Genomic DNA, 21825 nt, shown 5'->3' with positions numbered 1-21825 from the left:
ACTCATACCTTCTTTCAAACATCAGTTTTCTTCCCAGGATTTTAAGTGGCAGGCAGCTCCAATATTACTCAAGAAAGGAATTGGAATTTAAAGGGTTATGGCTGAATTGTGAGGAAGTTGCTATTTTAAGTTCTTGACATTGTGATAAAACAAGGTGTAATAGAGCTAAAAGGCAAATAGAGATAAGGAATTAATGTTATCAGAGGTGTATGTGTAAAATTGTTTTTTGCTCTAATCTTGATTTGATATAAAATAATGAAAGATAAGAAGAAAGTACAACTTACACTTTTTGCTATAGTAGAATAAAACACGAGGAAGAAGGAGGGAGGGGACACACACCCTATGGCTAAGACTTACCTGTTAGCAAGTTTCACAAATGTAATGGCAGAGTCTAAAAGAAAGGACATGTATATTGCTAGTGAAACCATTCACAGCTGGTAAAAAAATCAGAAGTGACATAACCTCTCTTCTTCATGACTTTCTTGTACATAGTACAAATCTTAGTTCTATAAATATTAACTGTTTAACCCTTGGTGAAGGCTTAAAAAAAAAAAAGAAAAAAAATAGAAGGTAGGTATATTTGCAAGAAAAAACTTAATTCCAAGTTTTTTCTTGCAAATATAAGGTCTTAGTTCTGTTCTAGGCTTTCTCAACTCACAGTATACCTTTACGGGAATAGCTGGGATGTGTGTTCCAGCTGCAGTGTGGCTGTGGTGGGGCCGAAGTGCAAATATAGGCAAATAGTTAGATACTTACTCTAGTCTAGGAAAAAAGATTGAATTTAGGTCGGACTTTGTTACTGTGAGATTAACACACCAACATGAAACTGTTTTTGCCTCATATGGTGTGCCTTCCAGCTGGATTTTTAGCAGAAATCAAAATTAGCACCTTAACTGCACTTGCTTTGGGAGTTATTTTAAGTCACAGTTTAAAGTATCATGATTTAATACTGGGCTCCTCTACTCCTGGGCTGAACTCAGATAAGTGGTTCGTAACTTGTTGGATGTCTTGCAGTCAGTTGACTTGAACTCTAAAACCAAACACCATTAGTTAGTTATTTGGTGTGTAAGATCTCTTAAACAATAGAATTGGTTCTGTAATGTGGGATTCTGTTTGTTATAGTATGTATTGGAATTCTTAAGACTTGTTCTTATATTAAATATATGTTGATAAACACCTATTTAAATGTACTGACTTCAGTTTATAAACTGTAATTGGCATTTACAAATACGTGTTTATTCTTTAAAGCCCGAGCCTGATACATTTTTCTTACATAACTGTTTACTGCTTTTCCATTACATTATGCTATATTGAGTTTTCAGAGCTTTTTTTCCCCCCCCCCCCAGGTTTGCATCTGCAGGAGATGATGGAGTTGTATTTCTGTGGAATGCTCAGGTTAGCCTTTTTTTTTTTTTGGGTGGTAGTGATGGTGGCTTATGTGCTCTGGAGAACGTAGGAGTTGGGAGAGGAGTTAGAAATGTCTAGCAGTGAAAAAGCAGAATAAATGAGGATTGCTGCAGAGTTACTGTTTGAAAATGGAAAAGTGGAGGCAGTCTGTCAAATCTTAGTTTACAGTGGAGAGCTAGGAAAGTAAAAGTTGTATGAACCCAAGAGAACAGTAAGTTTTAAAATTTAGCATGTTTTGAGAAGACTGATTTTAGAGAGATTTGAGCTGAAACGATGATGTGAAAAGCAGAAGTGTGTATGAACTTGAGGCTTTAATTCTTTTAAAATACCTTTGTTGCTTGCTGTAAACACTGAAATGTTGACTAGGAACTCAACAAATATATAGTAAGGTCCCAATCCTGCCAAGATTATGTACTTACAACTTAAGTATATATATTTCAGTGGCTCTGTTAGTAATATCTATTTGTAGTATAACCAGTTAGACTAAATGGAGAGCTTAGACAAAATGGAGAGCTAACACAAAACTGTATTGGAAAGACATGGGAGTCAGCAGAAATTAAACATTTCAGGCAGTGCAGAAACAAGGCCTTAATTGCTTGCTGTGATAAAAGTTTTCTTGTAACTTTTGAAAACCTTAGTAAGACGTTAGTTTATTGTGGAAACAGCATTTTGTAAGTATGATATGCACTCTTCTGCTCTGTGCTTCTATCATTGACAAAATTACAGAGCATTAGACCTATGTTAAGGAGGACTAGTATGCAAGCTGAATTGTTCAATAGGAAGTCTAAAAGGGACACATATTGTGCTGTCTGAACTGTGAGTATCAAACATTCAAAATAAGGAAGAAAGAAATCAGACTAAACTTTTTTAGAAACCTGAAAAATTTGTGGCATTCATGATGGTGTGAAATACGGAAGGGGGAACTTGAAACTTTTCCTCTCTTTAGCGCAGTTTCAGTTAGTGCCTTGCTTTGTTGAAGGCCTTTTATAGTTCTGTAATTTGGAAAAGGAAATTGCTTTTGACTATTCGAAACCATGTATCTCAGTATATACACTCACGTGTGTTCTGAGCAGTTTGTGAAGGTAAAACTAATGTAGATAGCCAACTTAGGAACTGAGTTCTGTTTTCTACTTCTGTAGGATTTTTATTACATTTTTGTTAAAGCAGATCTTCTGTCGTTTTAATTTAAAAACTTAGCCTGTGTGTGTAAAGAAGTTTACAGTTAACACTACCCTATATTTTAATTGCAAGTTTAAAATACCAGTATGCCTTTGCATGTTTGTAGGGATTTGTCATCTAAACAGAGCAGAAGTCGCTGCAGTTATCTAAACTGCCAACTTAAAGCTATAGATAATGTAATTAATAAAGCTGTCAGGAAATTGGCAGTAATGTATTTGCCATAACTCTAGGTCAGGTTTTCCTAATCATTAAAAAACCCCTACTTTTTCAAGAGAGGGTTTTGTCAACAAATCTGAATTGCTGTAATATCTGTTATAAAGGGTGAATGGCCAATATTTGCATAAAAGTGAAATTAATTTAATACAAAACTTAGCTCCTAAGGGCTTTTAGAGTTGATTGTTTTTTTTTACTCTTAGAGTAACTTTTATTATGTACTACTCTTTTACACTATTACTTCTGTTATTTAATTCTAGGTAAGATCTTGAACAGTAATAAAGGTAGTAATAAATAAGTACACTTTAGAAAGGGACATTTTAGACTCTTAGAAGTTCTTGCTTTCAAACGTCATTTGGTACCTATGTCTTATGGTACAGTAGGCATTTTCCAAATTTTACCCTTAGTTTTCCATGTTTTTATTTTTCAGACCGGAGAAAAACTTTTTGAACTTCGTGGACACACACACAAAATTACAGCTATAGCACCATTTTCTTCGCCAGATGCTTCTGAAGAAAAAAAAAATTTGATTTTAACAGCATCAGCTGATAGAACAGTTATTGTATCCTTAGATCTGGAAAGGATTCAAATTTCTATGGACTTCTAGTGTTTTTTACTTTTAAAGGTAGTATTGAGACAGGCTGCAGGTTATTTGAATTTATTGGCTGATAATATCTAGTATATATAATTGGATTACACTAGGATTTTACTAGTTATTGCTCACAAGTAGATGCAGTGCTTGCTACAAAAATGAATCCATAACAGACCTTTATTAATATGTCATTTTGGCCAAATACTGAAAAGGCAATCAGGGTTTAGAAGACTGAGTCTCTGCATACTGATTTCCCAATCTGTTATGTGGTTACAAACCCACCAGTTGTAATATATAAAAACCTTTCAGTTTTCTTAATGAATAAAATCAGATTTGGGACTGCACTAGTGGCAGACAAGTTCAGAAAGTGTCATGTTTCCATTCTACTGTAAAGGTAAGCTGAGGAAACCCTAGGTATGTCTGTTGTTTTGTTGTATACAAGAATCTATCTTGTATGTCTCATGGGCCATACGGGCAGGTGTGTTAAAATGAACAGCAGTGTTTGGTTTAAGAACAGGTGTATTATGAGTGGCTGAGAAGTGGGCACAATTATTCAATTGTTTTTAGAACTCTTAATACCTCAATTTACTTTTGGAAAAGATGTAGAACAAAGGTCACTTCATGGCTTGGTTTTGTTACTGTGTTGGAAAATGCAACCTACAGTCAAACTAGGTCTTGAATGCTAATAGTAGAAAAAAAATCACTGAAAAATCTGTTTTTGCATTGTTGATGGAAAAATGTAACATATAGGATGTAATTAAATCTGTATTTGTCAGGAAAGTGACACCTTAATAATGTATTTCATAGTACTTACAGCTTTATCTAGCTGAAGCTCATGATCATTTCACTGTGAAATTCCCTGTAGAACTTTTGCAGGGGACATATATCTGATTTTTGTTCTGCAGTGTTTGACAGTTCTTCAAAGACTGGATGTATGGTTGTCTGGAGGGAGTGATCTATGTGTTTGGAACCGAAAATTAGATCTCTTGTGTAAGACCAGTCATCTTACTGATGCAGGTAAAAATGTAAATGACTCATTATAGCTGTTAAAGTGCAAGTAAAATGGATCTGTATAATGATGCAAAACCAACTTGGCAAATTCTCTTTAATTCTAATGATAACATTATGTATAGAGCCACTCTCTATTTTTTTAAATGTCATACTTAATCGTTTCAGAATTAAGACTGCTTTTAATCTCCTGTGCTGTGTGAATTCTAGAATATGCCAAATCTCAGAAACTGTATACTAGCTTGGACTGACAGGGTGCTGATTTATTCATGTTTGCTGTAATGTGGACCAGATCCTTTGACTGGCTTTCTCTGTGAACAAGTGGGAGTTTTATTCCTCTTAAGTAAATTATTTTTTTTCTCCTTTCATTCTTCCTAAGTAAAACTTTGTAGTAGCAGAGCGGTAAAGATTTCCTTTTATTATTAAGAATCAGTACTTTTGATGTAGAAAATGCAGGTTTTGATAGAAATACAGTAAACATAATCGGATCTGAATGCCAGTTACGCTTTTTTATTAATAAACTTATATTATCTGTCTATGCAGAGAAAACTGTTGCATATTATTTCCGTACTTTACAAATATTCTGATGAAGCTGTGAATCAAATTCAAAGTTGGAACCAATACTTAATTTTATTACAGAATGGAGTGGTGGTAGGCAAAACCTTCTGAATCTTTGAGTATATTAGTACTTCTAGTTCAGTCTCAACTATCATGCCAGATACCGGTTGGAAGTGGTGCTGTGGTGCTTAGCGCGAGGTGCTATTAAAAGTTTTGTAGAAGGGGTCAACAGGATGTGCAGCATAGGCCCTCTCTTCCCTTCTAATCTCTTGCTTCCTTTGTGGGGAGAGAGACAGATTGCTTATTCCTTGGGGAATTTTCCTTTAATGGCGTGGCAGCAGAGACTGGGAGAGTTCTGTGCAGGATGAAGACAGAGCAACAGCAAGCTGGACATATTATCTTGCACCCTATTATTCTTCAGCTGGGTCTGCACAGTATTTCAGTGTTATGCATACTGTGGTAGTATTGGTATCCAATAACTTTGGTACTGCATATGTTTATAGTCTCAATAATTACCACAATGTCCTTAATACTGTCCGGCATTAGGACATAAATATATTAACTTAAACTTTAAAATAAAAAATATTTTAATTTTAAAATAAAAAAATTATTGATTCTCAGCTTCACCTTAAGTTTGACATTCAGAATTCTGCTGGATTTAGGACCAAAACTCCTGAGTCTACTTCTATCTGAGGTGATCTGTTCACTTCCAGTGTCATTTCACTTTCACTTCAGTTGATACGCTTTTATTTTAATAACAACTTATAAGTGGAGGGAAGATTGTCTCGTGGCCAACGAATATCCTTTTCTCCCTTATTGCCTGTATTTTTTCAAAGGTATCAGTGCTTTGGTTGAATTGCCTAAAAATTGTGTGGCGGCAGCTGTTGGCAAAGAGCTAAGTGAGTATGTTGCATTTCTTTTAAATGTTCATGTTCCTCTATAACAGTTGCTTATCAGAGATATGTGTAAAGAACACACTGCTGTAATTGTGTAGAAGTAAATGGTATTAGGCTGTGACTAGCAACCTTCTTCCTTTTCCCATTATTTGACAATACTAATCTCACTCAGGAACTATGTTGAGATCTGCAGGACAAAACTTTCCTATAGTCTTTGTTATTGTTACTACTGTTATTCCACCTGTCCAGATGAGATTGTGGTGATCTACATTTCTCCTGGAGAACGTCTGGAACTCATTATTTGAACTTTCAGATACTAAGCTTCTCTAGAGCGTCCTTATCCTTCTATCAGGAGTATGAGAGATTGCGAGTCTCATTGTACTGTCCAAAGCTATAATGAGATAATGTGATTGTTCTGTTGCTTACGTGGAGACAGGGTTTTCTGTGTATGCAAACTGTAAATCATCAGCTAGATGTTGGTGGAGAGTCTTTTAAATAACTGATTTTTTATAAAATTACTGAAACTTCAAAATATGGAAAAAAATCCAGGAGAAAGAGCACTGAATCAGCAAAACAACAGACTTTGCTCAGTGTGATTAAACAGCTGAAAAATAGCAATCTGATATTCTGATGAAAGAATCAGGAGGAAATTAAGAATAGTCTTCTTGTGTTTAGACATCAGTATACAAAGAACTTCCATCTGCACTTCGTACATTTCATTTGGAGTGCCCTTGAGATCTCATAAAAGAAATTCCAAGACTGGTTAAAATAGTCTTAATTCCTGGGAATCTTGATTATTGACCAGAGAATATTGCATCCTTTTGAATAATAGTTATCAGTCAGATGAACCCTTAAAAAAGATGTTTCACTTTTCATTTACTTATCCTTAAAGATGTCTAATACTTTTCACTTCTGCTTTCTGCAGCTTCTGGTGTTGACCAGTTCTTTGAATTTCAGAGTTACTAGTCTGAAATACTTTATCCTATAGTTGCTGTAGTAAGGGCCTTGGTAATAACACTGAAATAATTTATTCCCCCCCCCCCCCCTTTTTTTTTTTTTGGTGTTATGAGTGGTCATATTGCATGTCTTATACTACCTCACTTATAATATGTTTTAGTTTCTGTCTTTCTGAAAACAATGTGTTTTATTTAAACATAGCTACGTTTTATTCTCAATGATGAAGCTTATTTAGATAGTTTATCTTTGAAGTAATTTTTAGGTTGATTGCTGCTGTTGATGGGTCTGAAGGTTGGAATGTCCGTGAAGTAAAACGCCTTGTTGACCATCAGGATAACATTTTGTCGTTAGTCAGTGTCAATGGTAAGAGTAATTTTATAATATTACTAGTTCTGTTAGTTACCAGTGGGATATTTCAACTATGGAGCTTTTATTGGGACCAAACTTTTAACTGGAGTGGAACTTCCAAACTAGTAGATGTATCTTACTGCATCATGTAAGATAAAAGTAAGGTTTTTGATTATGAAGAGGAAGCAATACTGGGCTTAAAAAACCAATATGCTACCTGTGTTAAGTATTGTTGAATCTGTTCCTTTCTGTGTGTGATTAACATATTCATGTGCAGCTACTTGAATCTTGCCATTAACTCTTCCGTTTAATTCATGATCAGTATTTCTCTATATGGCAAAGACATACTTTGCTGTACACGTACTTGTCCAAGGAATAGAAGGGTTTTATATGCAGGCAAAAAATGAACTTGAAATACTTGTATGTACTTCTGATGGTGTTTCTTGCCTTTCTGTACTGTACTGTGCACTGACTGATGAATGTTCTCCTTCCTAGTTTTAATTTTACAAGAGAGCTCTCATCTTTTGCTTATGTGAGCTATGCTAGGTAATCAAATGAGTATTTACTCAAAGAGAGGGGATTTTGTCCAGTCAGTTACGTACTACACATTCTATACCTTCACTTGAAAATGGGCTCCCTTAGCTTTCTAGGGTTGTAGCTTTGTGTGAAATGGATATTTTTTTTTTTAATATCATGTGATTTCTCTGTGTGTGTGGTTTTTTTTCCCCTCTAGACTTGACTTTTGTGACGGGTTCTCATGTGGGTGAGTTAATAGTCTGGGATGCACTTGACTGGACAAAGCAGGTAACTGAGTGCAACTTCTGGGACTCCTCCGTCCATCCAGATGTACAGCCAGAAATAAAGTTATCCCAAAGCCCAAATGAAACTTCAGTTCAACACTTAACATCTGATGAGGAGGTAAGAAGCGTCAAACAGAGTAAACTACTTCAGTTTGCTTGTTTTAATATGAGTGGCTTCTTTAAAATGTGCACAGCTATTTTTATACAGTTAACAGTTTTTATATAAAATTTTGGTCATTGAGCAAACTGAAGGTTAGAATATGTTGATGGTATGGGAACTAACATAATGGACTGTCGCAACAGCATTTCTTCTTGACTGACAAAGATCTATTAGTTGTTTACAGTACCACTAGAGAAGAATAAACAAGAGGTGTGTGTTTTGATGGCATACAATGTTCATATTCCATGGTTCTAGAAATGCAATTTCCACAGTACGTTGCCTCGAACAGTTATAGCTGAGGGTACTATGAAATGAGTTAGAGAATAGGCATATGTCTGTGCTTAGTAGTAAATAAATATTGCTGCTTCTGTTCAGATGGACTATACTCCAATATACAATTGCAGAGAGCACAAATATGGGTCCAAACCTCAGTCTACTGTAATCATGCTTGGGAGATAATCTAGGAATCCTTGGCCAGAATACTCAGGCAGAATCCAGTTATTGTTCAGGAAACACTAAAAATCCTCAGGGTGTCATTTACATTTGTGAAATGTTACCAACTGTTAGTGGGAAAGGAGAATTCATAGTTAGGGTAGAGTGGGATTCTGGTTTTGGAGCCTGTAGGTCCATTGCTGGGGAATGATTAAGAAAGGGACTCCTGGAAATGGATTCAGAGATATGAGCTGTAACAAAATAAAGGCTGTGGAAAAGCCTGAACGTAGACTGAGGGCCAAGTAGTCACGCAATGCATTTGTCTGTCTATGAAGAGAACGTTCCTAAAATGCTGGAGAGAGAAACATTGAAGGGTGTGGGGAAAAGAGCTGTAATTGTTTCTAATGGTAGGATTTCCAATGGTTTTGTTGTGTTGCTTAGTTCTAGAAGGATCAAAAAGCCAGTTCTGTTCAGGAGCAGTTCTATAATTCAACTTGAAAACATTTTGATTCCCTGCTTAAAAGCTTCACAAGATATGTTTTAAGGGGAGTGGAAAAGAGTTTTGGAAAGTTCAGAAGTAGTTAAAAAAACATTGCATGTGGAATCTGAGGCTGCTGAGGACTTTCTTCCATTGCAAATAAACAGATTGCTGCAGAATTTTATTTACTGTGAGACTTTTGAATGGTGGGAAGAAAAGGTAGTTCTAACATTATGTCCTGAAATAGAAGGTGCTTTTAGAGCAGAGCTGTCTATATTTTAATGTTGCTACTTAGAAAGTATGGGAGAAATGTATTCCTATAATTAATTACTTTGTTACCTGCTATCTAAAAGCAGAACACTGTTCTTCATGTTAAAAAAATCTAAAATTGGTGTTTTCTCTGTTAAGAAGTTTGTCAGCAGGCTTGGTAGTTAGGTAGTTGGAGAAGAGATGCACTTGTCTAGTTTGACACCGACCTTGTAGGCAGAATTCAGGAACAAATGTGATGGTAAAGGTTCAGCAATACTAGGAAACACTGCTAAGGAGTGCAATTGCTGTCCAGATCTGTGCGTGTGCGCACTTAACTTGGCTGTTAAGATAGGTGTATAGCAGGGGTTCTCAAACTACGGCCCGCAGGCTGCATACGGCCCCCCCAGGGTCCTCAATCTGGCCCCTGGTATTTATAGACCCCCCCCGCCCCCCACCCCCGCCCCCCCCGGGGGTTGTGGGGGGAAACCAAGCAGCCGCAGATGACTACCTGCCACTTCATCCACGCTCTGGCCCCCTGGTTAAAAAGTTTTGAGGACCCCTGGTGTACAGCTTATGCTTCATCAACTGTTATTTTCTTGGAGTTTGAGATGACCTGGGTTTTACCAGGGCTTGTGTTTTAAACAAAACCAAAAAAAGTGAAGAGCATCTTTTGCAGAGCTATAAGACTATATGAAACTCAAGAGCCTGTTTCAGGGTGGGCGACTGTAAGGGAGAAAATGCTGAGATACAAGAGCGGAAGACTGATGTGGAAGGCTGTTGAACTGACCCTCACACAAAACTAGGAAAATAAAAATGGTCTCAGTGTTTTTTTTCCTTGATTTGGTAGAGTGCTATCAGAAATCTGCGCTTAGTTTCAGAGCTGTTAGAGCTCCCAGCACAGATGTGCACAAGACAAAAAAACCCACCCAACGCCAAAAAATCTGGACAAAGTGTTTTGAACAGTGTCAAAACACTGTTGAATATACATACAGGAAATCTTAGTTAAAGACACTGGTTTACCAGTTTTACAAAATGTTGGCAAGCATGTCGTGTAAACTGCTTATGAGATATTAACGTTTGGGCTGTGTAGGTGGAAGCAGGCCATTCAGGTGAAAGATCCAGCATGCCATCACCTAAACAGGGTATGTTCAAAAACAAAGATATGTACTGAATGGAAGCGTTTTGCACTCCTCTGTTTGGTACCAAATACTTATTGTATGTATGTGCACAGGATTGTTTGTTTGTCCTCTCTGAAATCATTACAAGTCAGTCATAAGAGGGTCCAGGTCCAATGATCTGTAAACTGTTTATGGCTTCTTAGGGCCGTCATGATGGTTATGAGGTGGAATCCCTGTGCTTTTTTGAAGAATAGTGTTGAATGCAAAATGGTTCCAGATCTTCACAGTATTGTGTAATACCTATCTGTGAGGTTGTTTCTTTTCTACACTCAGTAGAGCCCAAATGCTTGAGCAAGACCTCTTTGTGCAGCTTCAGTTAAATTTAAAAAAAGTGGCAAAAATGCAGAACGGCTTCCTGTATTCTCAGTTTTTTCTTCATAAAACAAAAGTTTGTCAAAACACAGAGCATTATTTTAGTGTAAGAACATAAATGTTTAATTGCAGAAATATGTTGATTTGTTGGTTTCCTTGGTTTCTGCTTAGACTCTAAGGTACAAGATGAAAATACAGAAATGAAACAACTGCTTAGAGTATAGAAGGTTATCTCTCATTCCCTCAAATTTGTATTTTTTCTAAACTTGCTGATTCTATATGTTTGGGATAAAGCAGTAACACTAGGACAGAAACAAGCTAGATGACATCATAGTACTGCTGGAAATCCATTACATGCAGGGTCATCTTTCAGTATCTGTTTCTGTAAGTTGTTCCATTGAATTTTCTTTCCAGTGTGTGTTTGCTGCTGTTGGAAAAGGCATATACGTATATAATCTTCAAATGAAGCGTGTGATTGCCTGCCAGAGAGCTGCTCATGACTCCTCTGTACTGCACATTGAGAAGCTTCCAAACAGGTACGAGTCATGGTATATTTTGTAAATGTAGTAAAGAAATGCAGAACTTGGAAGGGTGGTTAGAGGTAGTCTGCAAAGCTACATCTGATTTCTAGGGCAGGGACTTGATCTTTAGTTTGATCTGCTTTTATTAGATAGAGGTTGTTGATCTGATTTTTGAAAACGCATCATTGTAATTCGGTGTGAAAAAACTATAGTCCAGTATGCTTGATATTCAGGCTCAGAATAAAATATCTTGGCCAAATCCAAAATCAGACTTGATAAAGCACTTTTGTCTACATTGTGAAGATACAGCTTAATGGCATTTTACTTCTATAAAACAAAGGCTTATGGCGTATTCAGTAGATGTTTTTCACTAAGTAGTTTGGAACAGTTGAAATGTTTTAACAAAACCCAGTAACTTCCAGCCTTTGTCATTGCTGAATTTCTAGCTGAAACTTATTTTGACAGCCAAATTGGACATAATCTAATTGTTGTGTTGTTAGCTCCCTTTATATCTCATTCAATGGAGTAAAGTCTGTCAGAAGATAAAATTGGCCTTAATCTTGTAAATGCATGTGCTGTTCTAAATGTGTAATGAAAAGGAGGATCTTTCCTTTTGTTGTTTTTCTGTAAGAAAAAATATGTTTTTGCTTAATGAAAGTAAGCTTACATAAGCTTGCACAAGCTAGTTAGTGGAACTGTGTTTGCAGAGTCTAGATTTGTTATTTTTATTTTAAAGAGTGGTATTGAGCTTTTAAAATGGTATTGAAAATGTGTATTTTTTTCCACCTATTTTGCAAGTGCGTTATAGTTTGTCCTGTTATAAATGCACCTTGTTTTGAATGGAACATCTGGATGGGATGTCCTGCTACATTTGAGAGTTCTAGCAAACTTGTGTAGAACCTGAGGCATTTCCTGTCTCTTAGACAAACATCACAAGGTGGCTTGGGCAGATAAGTATTCATGCTAGTGTTGTTTATGAACTGTTTTTACAGGCAGTTGATCTCCTGTTCAGAAGATGGCAGTGTGCGCATTTGGGAGCTTCGAGAAAAGCAGCAGCTGCCAGCTGAACCAGTTCCAACAGGTTTGCTAGTAGCAGGGGGATGAAAAGAGCATTTAGAAAGGATAACGGGAAACTCAGTATTCACCATATAGGAATAGAGAGGCTTACAGGCTTTGTAAGAAGAGATAATGTCTTGAGTTCAATCAACTGATAAGTTGTGGGAAGGAAATTGAAGATGACATGGGTGTACAAGCCCTCCAAGATCTGATATGGGAAGTTAGAAGGTCCAGCTGATGCAGTTCTGCGCCATAAAGCTTATTTAGAGTTTACAGTTGTATCAGCTGCTTTAACAAAAATTGTGACCATTCCTGACAAACCTTGATCCACTTTCCCTTGTACCGAATAGTGCTGGATCCTTTACCATGCAAGAGTAAATAGTTGCAGGACCTTGAAAAATAAGCTAAAGAGAACCCTGTAGATGAGCAGCTGGCACATAAAAAAAAGCATTTTCCACATCTCCTCCTTGAACCTGGAATGACACTGGGACTCGCTTCGAGGCTGTATCCAACCTCACTTACATACTGGCTCTGGGCATTGCAGTCCTCAGGGCTAGTTGCTAGTGTTTTAGGAAGTGGTTTTCCCCAAGCACAGACATTGCCCATGTAGTGATTGCTGCTCTTTGATCAGGCCAGTAGCTTTCCTGTGCACTGGTAGTTGCAGTCTTGAACAGGTGCTCTGAACAATATAATTACTGCTATAGACTGGGAACAGCAAGGAGCTGTTTCTCTTGCAGGGTTTTTTATTCAGACTGTGAGTAATTTTCTTGATGTGTCTCTTCTACCTGGCTGTTGACCTGTCTGGTAATTTTTGCGAATATCCTTTTGCTGTCTGATTTAGAAACACTTTTTCAGGAATGTTGTATCTTCAGTATTGCTGGTAACAGCTGATCTACACAGTAAGCTTCTTATTGTGACAAGTGGTATTTGGTTTCACATGGGAAATGTTTAACTTCTATGATTGGAAACATTTGAAAGAAACATATGCAGTAGTGAGATAGGTGGACTTCTGTTGTTCTGCTCCATTTGTATTCTAAGAGATCCCTTGAGTAGTTGTTCATCTATCCAGTTACCTCCCTTGCACCAAGGCCGTGGTCCAGCATACTTCTTGTTTTGTGTGCTGATGGGGCTGAGGGAGAAGAGTCAGGAAGAAAGTCTGAAGTGCATTGTGTACAGAACCCAACTTTGTTTCTTCTGTCAGTATTATGACACAGTTCTGGCAGCTGTGGCACAGACGTGCATTTTCTTGCTATCTAAATGGGACATGTGAAGTACTATCTTTACATTCCAGTTTGGCTCATAGTTTTAAATGTGAAGGCGAAAGCCAGTGGGCAGTATAAAACCAGGTAATTCACTTCAGAAACTTGCTTGTTATCTGTATGGCTGCACTCTTAATGCCGGACACACAGGGGAGAGTGGTGCCTCATTTCTCTCTTTGCACAAGTACCAGTTTAGGAGGACGGAACAAAAGTAACTATCACTGTCCTGCATTTACCTTTGCTGTTCAATTAATTCATCTAGACAGTCCTTGTATTTCTTTCTAAATTCATATATTGTCTCATCCAAGTGAGTAATTCAACATGTTTGTTAAATTAAATCTAGTTAAGACAAAAACCAAAGTAGCTGTGTTTCCTTCCCACCTCAGGATGAAAGATGCAGATGTAGCAATGCTGCACAGTACGATGCTTCTGTCATTTTGCCATACAGACTGTCCTGCTTTTAGATTTTAAGTGACTACTGTATTCTCTCTTCAGCTAGAGGAAATAAATTGTATTTGTAATTTTTTTTTTCCCCAGGGTTTTTCAGCATGTGGGGGTTTGGAAGGGCAAACAGGCAGGCAAACCAAGCTGCTAAGAAGGTACAGGAGAATACACCTATGTATTTCTTGGAGTTGGTTGGTGATTTGATTGGTCATTCATCAGCTGTGCAGGTAGGTCAGCTTCAGTAAGAACAAGAAAAAGTGAATTTCCCTTACTAATGTAATTTTGGCAGTGTTTCTTAAAAACAGCTGTAACTTTTGACTGTCTGGCTCACACATTGATTGTGTGACATATTTAGTGCAGTGTGAAAACAGTAATACATACTGACAGTTCTGATGAGAACTCTTAACACTCACTGATGCTTGAGTATTGTGTGTGCAGATATATACACACATGCTGCAGATAATCTGGTGGGGTTTTGGGTTTCTTTATAGACTGGAAACAATACAGCTGGAAGCTCTGCGTTTGTTCCAGATTTCATTGTAAGTTCGCAGTGTAAACAAGGGCTGACATAAACTAAACCCATTCAGGAATTTCTTGGTTCACAGCACAAAGGGCTTTAATGAGATCTTTTAATTTTAGATCAAGTACCATTCTGTGCTTCTGTCTGCCTAATAGGGTATGCTTTTGTTTTAAATGGCATCTTCTGTCCACACCTTTTTCTGTTTGACAAACCTATTGGAGTAACAAATGACTTTCTTACAGTGGGCTTTATATACATTCTTAGCAGGCATAGGGGGAGCAACAGGTAGAAAGGAGTGGTGTGGTTCTGCAGTAGTTTTTCTTGCAAGTTTTCATGAGACTGATTGGATTTCAGAATTGCTACTGCCAAAAGCTGAAATCTTTTCGCTAATAACTAAGGTGAACATTTCTGCCTCAGGGATTTCTGCAAGGCTTTCTGCTGCCCTTTACCGTCTGTCTTTCTGAAAAAACTGTTGAAAGAGGCCCTGTTATCAGTATGGGAAGTTGCTATGTGAGAAAGAGGATGTAGTGTGTAATTCAGCGAGGGGCACAGCAAAGAAGGCAAGAGGCATATGTTGGGTCTTTGCTGGGATGCTGCAGAGCCAAGGAGTAACTGAGATGATGGTGGTTGTCATTTCCTGAAATGTTCTACTTATGGAAAATTCAATTTTTAACCTCTGGGCAAGACTGGAGCATTTGAGGCTGGGAATGTTGAGTAGTGATGAAATGTGATGGTCAAAGATGTGGGCTTGGCCAGAGTGTTTTTAGTGGAACTGCATAGCTAGCAGGTGGCTGTTCCCAGAGCGGGTAGGCTGTAGCACAGTCCTTGGCCCGAGTGTGCTTCCCCTGGGCAGATACCACGAACAAGCTGAAGAGTCAGGACACAGCGAGTGTGTCAGTGGCATCATGTGACCTGATTCCATTGGCTGTTGTGTTGAACTGCAATTAGTGGCTAATTCTAGGCAGCCTTGGGGAGGTCTTCAAAGGCAGGGATGACTACATGACTTGTCAGCTTCATTGTTTTCGCAAAATCCCTCCATTGCTGCTGCATTTTTCTCCTGTGTTGCAGTTCTTGCTGGTTTGGTTTCCTCTGTGTGACTAGGCACATGCTGATGTCTCTAACAGTTGTTTGACTCTTTGATCCTTCCAGGCTTGGTGATGGTAGCCTGTGGTGTTCTGTGGGAAGGGGACAGTGTACCCAAGTGAACAGAATAGTGGCTTCTGTTCCTAAGGAAACCAGGAGATCAGAGCTTATGCAAGTCACTCACTTTTTTACTGCTGACTTGGAACAAGTTTCTTCAATATTCTGTGTATTAGCTTCGCTATCTGTCAGGCTTCACTGCTTTTCCTAAACTGAGATCTTTCAGTGTGAAGTGCTATTTAAGAGTTGTCTTCATGTAGGGATTTTATGGCATCTCAAACACATAAAAAGTATACACAGGAATGCAAAATTACAATGTTCAAGCAGTCCAGCTGCACAATGAACATTTAAACAAGCTGACAAACTCACATGAGCATCATAGTAGTAGTAATTGTTTCATTGCAGATGTTCCTGTACTTTGGTGAACTGGGACTAGCTACGTGCTCTGCTGACCATCTCATTATTTTGTGGAAGGATGGTGAACGAGAATCTAGGCTCCGCAGTTTAACACTATTTCAAAAACTGGCGCAAAATGGTGATCTGCAGCTCAGATTTTAAATTGCTCAAATACAGACTACATATGTATAAACTGAATGTGTGTTAAATGTGAGTATGAAGTCTGAGCTACTGGGAATGTGACTACCAGTAAGGTTTACACTTAATGTTATGTATTGTTAGTTGCTACTGCTCTTCTCAAAGGAGATTTTTGCATGTTGAAACTCTACTTTGCTTATTCTGTCATCAGAAATGGTGTTAACACTTCCTGGAAGTGTGCAAGGCCAGGCTGGATGTGGCTTTTGAGTGAGCTGGTCTAGTGGAATGCGTCCCTGCCCATGGCAGGAAGGTTGGAATGAGATGATCTTTAAGGTCGCTTCCAACCCAAAACATTCTGTGATTTTGTGATAATGATGACTCACTAAATAGTTTCTAATATTATTCCTAATGTTTTAAAATATCATGGGTGGATGTCAAAATTAAGACTGGTGAAAATTCTTTGATGGATCATAACTAAAGCAACTGGGGGCATTCCACAGTGTTATGTGCAGAAAACAAATCTGGGGCTTCCTGCTTTACGTGACTTTATTTCTCAAACTTCAGTCACTGATGGCTCAGATTTATTTATATACATACATACGCCACCCCCCCCTCCCCCAACCTCATGTTCCTACATGAGGCAGAAACAGTTCTCAAAATTTTTGCCTTTGAAGTTACTATCCTGCACCAAGGGTAAAAGCAAGAAAGAAAAATAGGCAATACCAGTTTATCAGGTTTAATTTTTGGCAAAGCAAGGTATATAGATACTCCATGCTTGCAGTAGTTGCAGTTTTACTGTGGGTAAACGTACACTACTGGGGTTTATACGGCAACTGTACCATGTCTAGCATGATGTGTGGTTGGTCTGGCTTAGTTTTTCCATAGTGCATTCATCAAATTAATTTGTGTCTAATAAAAACCACTGGCCTTACCGTGGATTTTCAGGTTGAAAATATTTTCTTAAGCAGTAGCAGTTGATATGTTCAATACTAGCAAAACGCTTTTGCCAGATGAATACTAAATTCCCAACTGAAGCCTGACTGCAGAGAAATCTGCACCACGTTTGTAAGGCTAAATAGTATTTTAGAGCTTAAATAAAAAGTGTCAGTACACAATGCTTTTTTTCAAGTCTGAGATAGCAGCAGTAATCTGCAAGTTGCCCAGACTAAAACAAAAACTCCAAACCAGAGCAACAAAAACCCCAAAAGAAAAAAAGAAAAGGTAATGTTAAGCCCAGAACTGATACAAAGTAAGTGGGACGGAGGAAAAGATAATGAGCGGTAAGTTACCATTTGAACAAAGGAGAGCGAGGGAAGGGGGAAGTTTGGGAACTTAGTGGTTGTAAAGCCATACAGAAGAGGATGCTGCTGTCCTCAGGTCTGCTGAGAAGATCCAGCACTTAGAAGTAAGCCTATGCAGCTTTTCAGTGCCGTCTCTTCCCTATGAATCAATGAGAACTGTTTTCAGTACAGGAAGAGCACAGGGCTATAATTCCAGACATAAGATCCAGTGGCTGCAGTAAGTGCAATTAAAACAAAGGGCTAAGCAGATCCTGACAAGAGCAGAAGCAAAAGGAGGAAGCTCTAGCTTCCTTAGAAGAAACTAAGGAGCCTTTTAGACTTGTTTGCCCTAGCGCCCTGTGGGCACTTGCCTTCCCCTTACCACCCAGAAGCCAAGCTTTCCCTCCTGAGTTTGACCATAATCTTCCCTTGAAGGCAGGGCAGAGGGGCAGTAAATTTTGAGTTAATTTTTTTCCCTACTCTAGTCAACTTGTGCAACTAATCTTATTTGAGCGTAGAGCTCAAAATGACTTATTTCAAAAACACAAAACAGATGGATAAATTGTTAAATTACCCCCTCAATTCAGGGAGGTTAAGTCAGCATTAAATATTAAGCTGGAGGTTCTTTGCTCAGAGTGGCTATTCTGTAGACCAGCATAGCAAAGGCATTTGGATTACAGCTGATGACAACATGCCTGTGGGTATATGGTATTAAACTTGGGGGAGGAAGGCATGTTAAGCCTTTCTGCCTGTCAGTCTGCATTGTTTTAGCTTGTCTTCATCAGCAAGTGTTGCCTTTTCTGGCTACCCCAGTAAAAACTGGGGAGATCAGTTTCTCATTGGGTCTTTTTTTCCTTGTTTCTACTGAGAAGTATCTGTTTAGTTTTATATGAAGTGTGTGGTTTACACATTGTTACTAAAACTTTACAGTGAAAATTTAGAACACTTGGGTTTTTTTTAAGAGGCTACTGCTATTATCCGCTATAACTAGAGAAAATGAACATCATCTTTTATCATTTCCTCTTCCTATGCCATGAGAACAACTTTCATTTTTACATGACTGCTTTTAAGTGAATACCTGGTGGAGAAACAGCCCTGTTTAACTGAACAGTTCTATTCACAAAAGTCATTGTGCATTTTACAGGGATGTAATTCAGCCTTAAGTAGTCCTACATGCATATATAAATATTTATATCTGTCAAAAGTGCTGGTGTTCTTAGATGCACTCCATTGGTAATAGATCTCCCAAGGGTCTCTTCCTTTAAAGATGGTTGAGTTGTAAGTATTAAATTGAGTTCTTTGTTTTTCAAATGAACTTTTAGCATAATGGTGAACACAATAAGGCTATACTAGCCCACTCCTGTAAATAAGTTTGTCACTTGCTGTTGGGAATTGCAGTGATCAGAATTAGTGTCACCAGATTAGAAATTTTACTTCCACCTTGTGTCCTTTTCAGGTTCTTTTTCCACCTCACCTTAATGCAGAATTCCATACATTCACATCTTGATATCTTTATCAGACCTACCCTAATACTAGTACAGCTCCAAGGCAGCTAGTTTACATACATGTACGCTGACAATAGCGTGAAAGAAGTAGCTATTAGTCAACTGGACAGGTTGTAACAACAACTAGGAGATCTGATACAACTGGCAGATGATTAATCTATGCTGATGTCTTTTGCTCTTAGGGAGGATGTATTGCCACATAAATTACTTTTTTGCTTAGTCTCTGACTGTGGGAAGAAACACAGGATCTTGCAGCAAATGTACTGAATCCACATTAACACCTTAACTTGTGAACCAGAACTGAGGCTGAACTTTATTTCTTAAGATTCCTTCCACCGTTCACATTTTCTTCCTTGTGACAGAAGTGTGACAAAAATAATGAATTGAAATGCTTTACATGGATGTGGTCTTATAGTGTTTCTGTATTTAACGAATTAAACTAAGATGACGGAGCTTTATATCTTGTGAAATTCTTTTCTCTAATGCAAGCTGCCATGAGCATTCAGTCATCAGAATAGTTAAGGTACAACCACTGACAGCACTAGTTCTAAATAAAGTAATGGTAAAAGCAAACAGTTTACAGTATAAGGAAAGAGGTTCAACTTATCTGAATAAAAATTCATTGAAGAATGTTGCAATGGGTAATAATAATGAATATACTTCACCAGAAACACCATTATTCAAATATACACAATGCAGCATTTTAATACACAACAACCTGCCTTAGCTATGACAAAAGTAAAGTTCTGTTACAATTCTAACAAAAATATAGCTTATATACATTTCTCTGCACATACATTTTATGAATGTTACCTTTTGTTTCAGAACTTAGTACAAAACATACAAAAAAGGTTGGCACATTATGTAAGCTACCTGCAGTAAACAACAATTGTTGTCACTTTTCTTCCACAGCAATCTAAACTCTGGTTTCCTTTTTTCCCCTTTACTGGTTCAGTTCTTGATACAGCATAGGGGAGGCAAAGAGTGTGTCTTAAGACCTTTCTTTTTAATGAGTAGTGGACTGCTGCTTCAACTGCAGCCACAGCTTTGATGCTCTCGCCTGCAGCCTGGAGTGCACAGTGTTTAAAATTAGCAGTTCTGCTAGTATTTATTAACTGAATAGTCTGAGAATAGTCTAAAATTTGAACTGATGTTCATGTTTTGCACGTGATTAAAATGAGATGTACAAAAATATGCATTTGTGCTTTGGAAGCTTTAGCATAAGTTTCCTGTCTTAAAACTAATGAAAAACTATGTTTGATTTCTAACTTATTTACATCTCTTGAAATACTTTTTACATCACAAAACAAACCAGCATTTTATTAGGAGGGAAAAAGCAGTACAAATAATAATGCTGTTACAAATTATAACCTGGAAACTTTTTTTTAAAAAGTATCAGGTTCATCCTAGAATTAAGTAGCACAATATATGGACTTACCATAAAATTTAGATCGGTTTAATAAAATTGATGACCATGTGTACAAACACCACTTTATAAAAAAGGATATTGATAAGTGCCACAATGTTTTTTGTGTAAAATTTGATGAAACATTGCATGGTAACATCTCTGAGATGGCAAAGAGACATGGGGATGGCACCAATTACACAGAACATGCTTGGTTTTCTCCCTTACATGACCAAATTTAAGGGAATTTGACTCCTACCAAGATTTTACACTAAAACCAGAGAGAACAGGTGGTGTTCTGAGAGAGACTCTCTGTGATAAGAAGGTAATTTTAAATGGTACAGGGTTTGTTTTTTACTGTGTCCAATTTATCAAGATTTACTTGTTCTAACTGTGCATGTTTGCTTTAGAACTATGTTTCAGAGAGCTGAAGAATGTCGATAGAATTGGAGCAAATTTATGCTAGATCAGAGAAAGGTTTTATGCTTACTTGTCAGTCTATTTTTACTCTACTGATAACTAGATTACCCCCTCTGTCTGAGAAACAGTTATATGAAGTGTTAGTGAGTACAGTTGTATCACTTGCAAGATTTGACAAATGCATACTGAGTATTAGAAATTAGTTTCAGAAGTACATTTTCTGTCACAAAATGTTATTTCCAAAGAGCACTTATTCATCTGTGGGTTATGTAGCCTTTTTGAAAACACTTTTCTGTAGGATTCAGAGAAGCTTAAAAGTGATAAATATTTCCTTCTTGCCACGCAGTCTTAATTTCACTGGAAAGGAAACACCATCCCTCTTGTAGCCAAGTCAGTAAGTGATTCACAGTGGAACTGGTAGATCAAGAGGTCTGTTTTTCTTGCTTTAGTGTGTCAGTTGTTGTTTTCTGATGGGAGCCTGAGACTCTTGCACTTTAACTCATCCAGTGTTTTCCAGTGTTTGTAGTTATTAGCCAAATGTTGCATCAGAACAGGCAGATGTGCAAATGCTGAAATGACCAGGAGAAACAGTTGTGCTATGTATACAGAACAGGCAGAACAACAGCCCAACCTCATCTGAAACTGGTATTCTCACACCCTCTTTTGTTCCTTCAGCTGTAAGCTAATACTGAAAGGGGAAAGATTTTTTTTTTCGGTCTGTTTCTCTTTCAAGCAAATCCTTTTCTCAATGTACAATGATTTTATTAAATTATGCAGACATGCAACCACTCTGGTCTCAGTTTCTGTTGGTCAGAAGAAATACATTGATAAAGCAAAAAAAAGACCTAGATGAAAAAAAGCTTAGTTTTAAGCTATTACTCCTTCCTTCTTTACGTAGATTGTCTGGTAAGTCTTCAGCTTTCATAAAGCATGTGCAGTGAAATGGACTTAAGCACCATCCTTGTTTAGATCCC

The 21825-nt window shown here is 37.6% G+C and overlaps 2 protein-coding genes across 7 annotated transcripts in view; one reads left to right on the top strand and one right to left on the bottom strand.

Annotated features, from left to right (window-relative positions):
- Window positions 1-21825, top strand: part of WDR41 (WD repeat domain 41) — a 45093-nt gene that overhangs the window by 7122 nt on the left and 16146 nt on the right. The window contains exons 3-15 of one of the 6 annotated variants that reach the window (XM_056323810.1): window positions 1347-1395; window positions 3230-3361; window positions 3723-3785; window positions 4297-4408; window positions 5794-5856; window positions 7063-7173; window positions 7892-8076; window positions 11182-11303; window positions 12281-12369; window positions 14141-14274; window positions 14539-14586; window positions 16113-16313; window positions 19209-19484. In XM_056323810.1, the coding sequence (XP_056179785.1) occupies window positions 1347-1395; window positions 3230-3361; window positions 3723-3785; window positions 4297-4408; window positions 5794-5856; window positions 7063-7173; window positions 7892-8076; window positions 11182-11303; window positions 12281-12369; window positions 14141-14274; window positions 14539-14586; window positions 16113-16265 (1261 nt within the window). In that variant the 3' untranslated portion in view covers window positions 16266-16313; window positions 19209-19484. Of the gene's footprint in view, window positions 1-1346; window positions 1396-3229; window positions 3362-3722; window positions 3786-4296; window positions 4409-5793; window positions 5861-7062; window positions 7174-7891; window positions 8077-11181; window positions 11304-12280; window positions 12370-14140; window positions 14275-14538; window positions 14587-16112; window positions 19485-21825 lie in introns of those variants that run through there. The other 5 variants (XM_056323809.1, XM_056323811.1, XM_056323815.1 and 2 more) reach the window with 5 other exon arrangements.
- The window catches only part of PDE8B (phosphodiesterase 8B), a 79562-nt gene continuing 77086 nt past the window's right edge, over window positions 19350-21825 (bottom strand). Inside the window, exon 25 of the mRNA XM_056323816.1 lies at window positions 19350-21420. Coding sequence (XP_056179791.1) covers window positions 21305-21420 — 116 coding nt within the window. The 3' untranslated portion in view covers window positions 19350-21304. The remainder of the gene's footprint in view (window positions 21421-21825) is intronic.

The sequence above is a fragment of the Falco biarmicus genome, chromosome Z (genome assembly GCF_023638135.1).
Source record: "Falco biarmicus isolate bFalBia1 chromosome Z, bFalBia1.pri, whole genome shotgun sequence".
NCBI classification, from domain to species: Eukaryota; Metazoa; Chordata; class Aves; order Falconiformes; family Falconidae; genus Falco; species Falco biarmicus.
The sequence above is the reverse complement of the archived record's forward strand: the minus strand, read 5'-3'. Positions and strand labels throughout refer to the sequence as shown.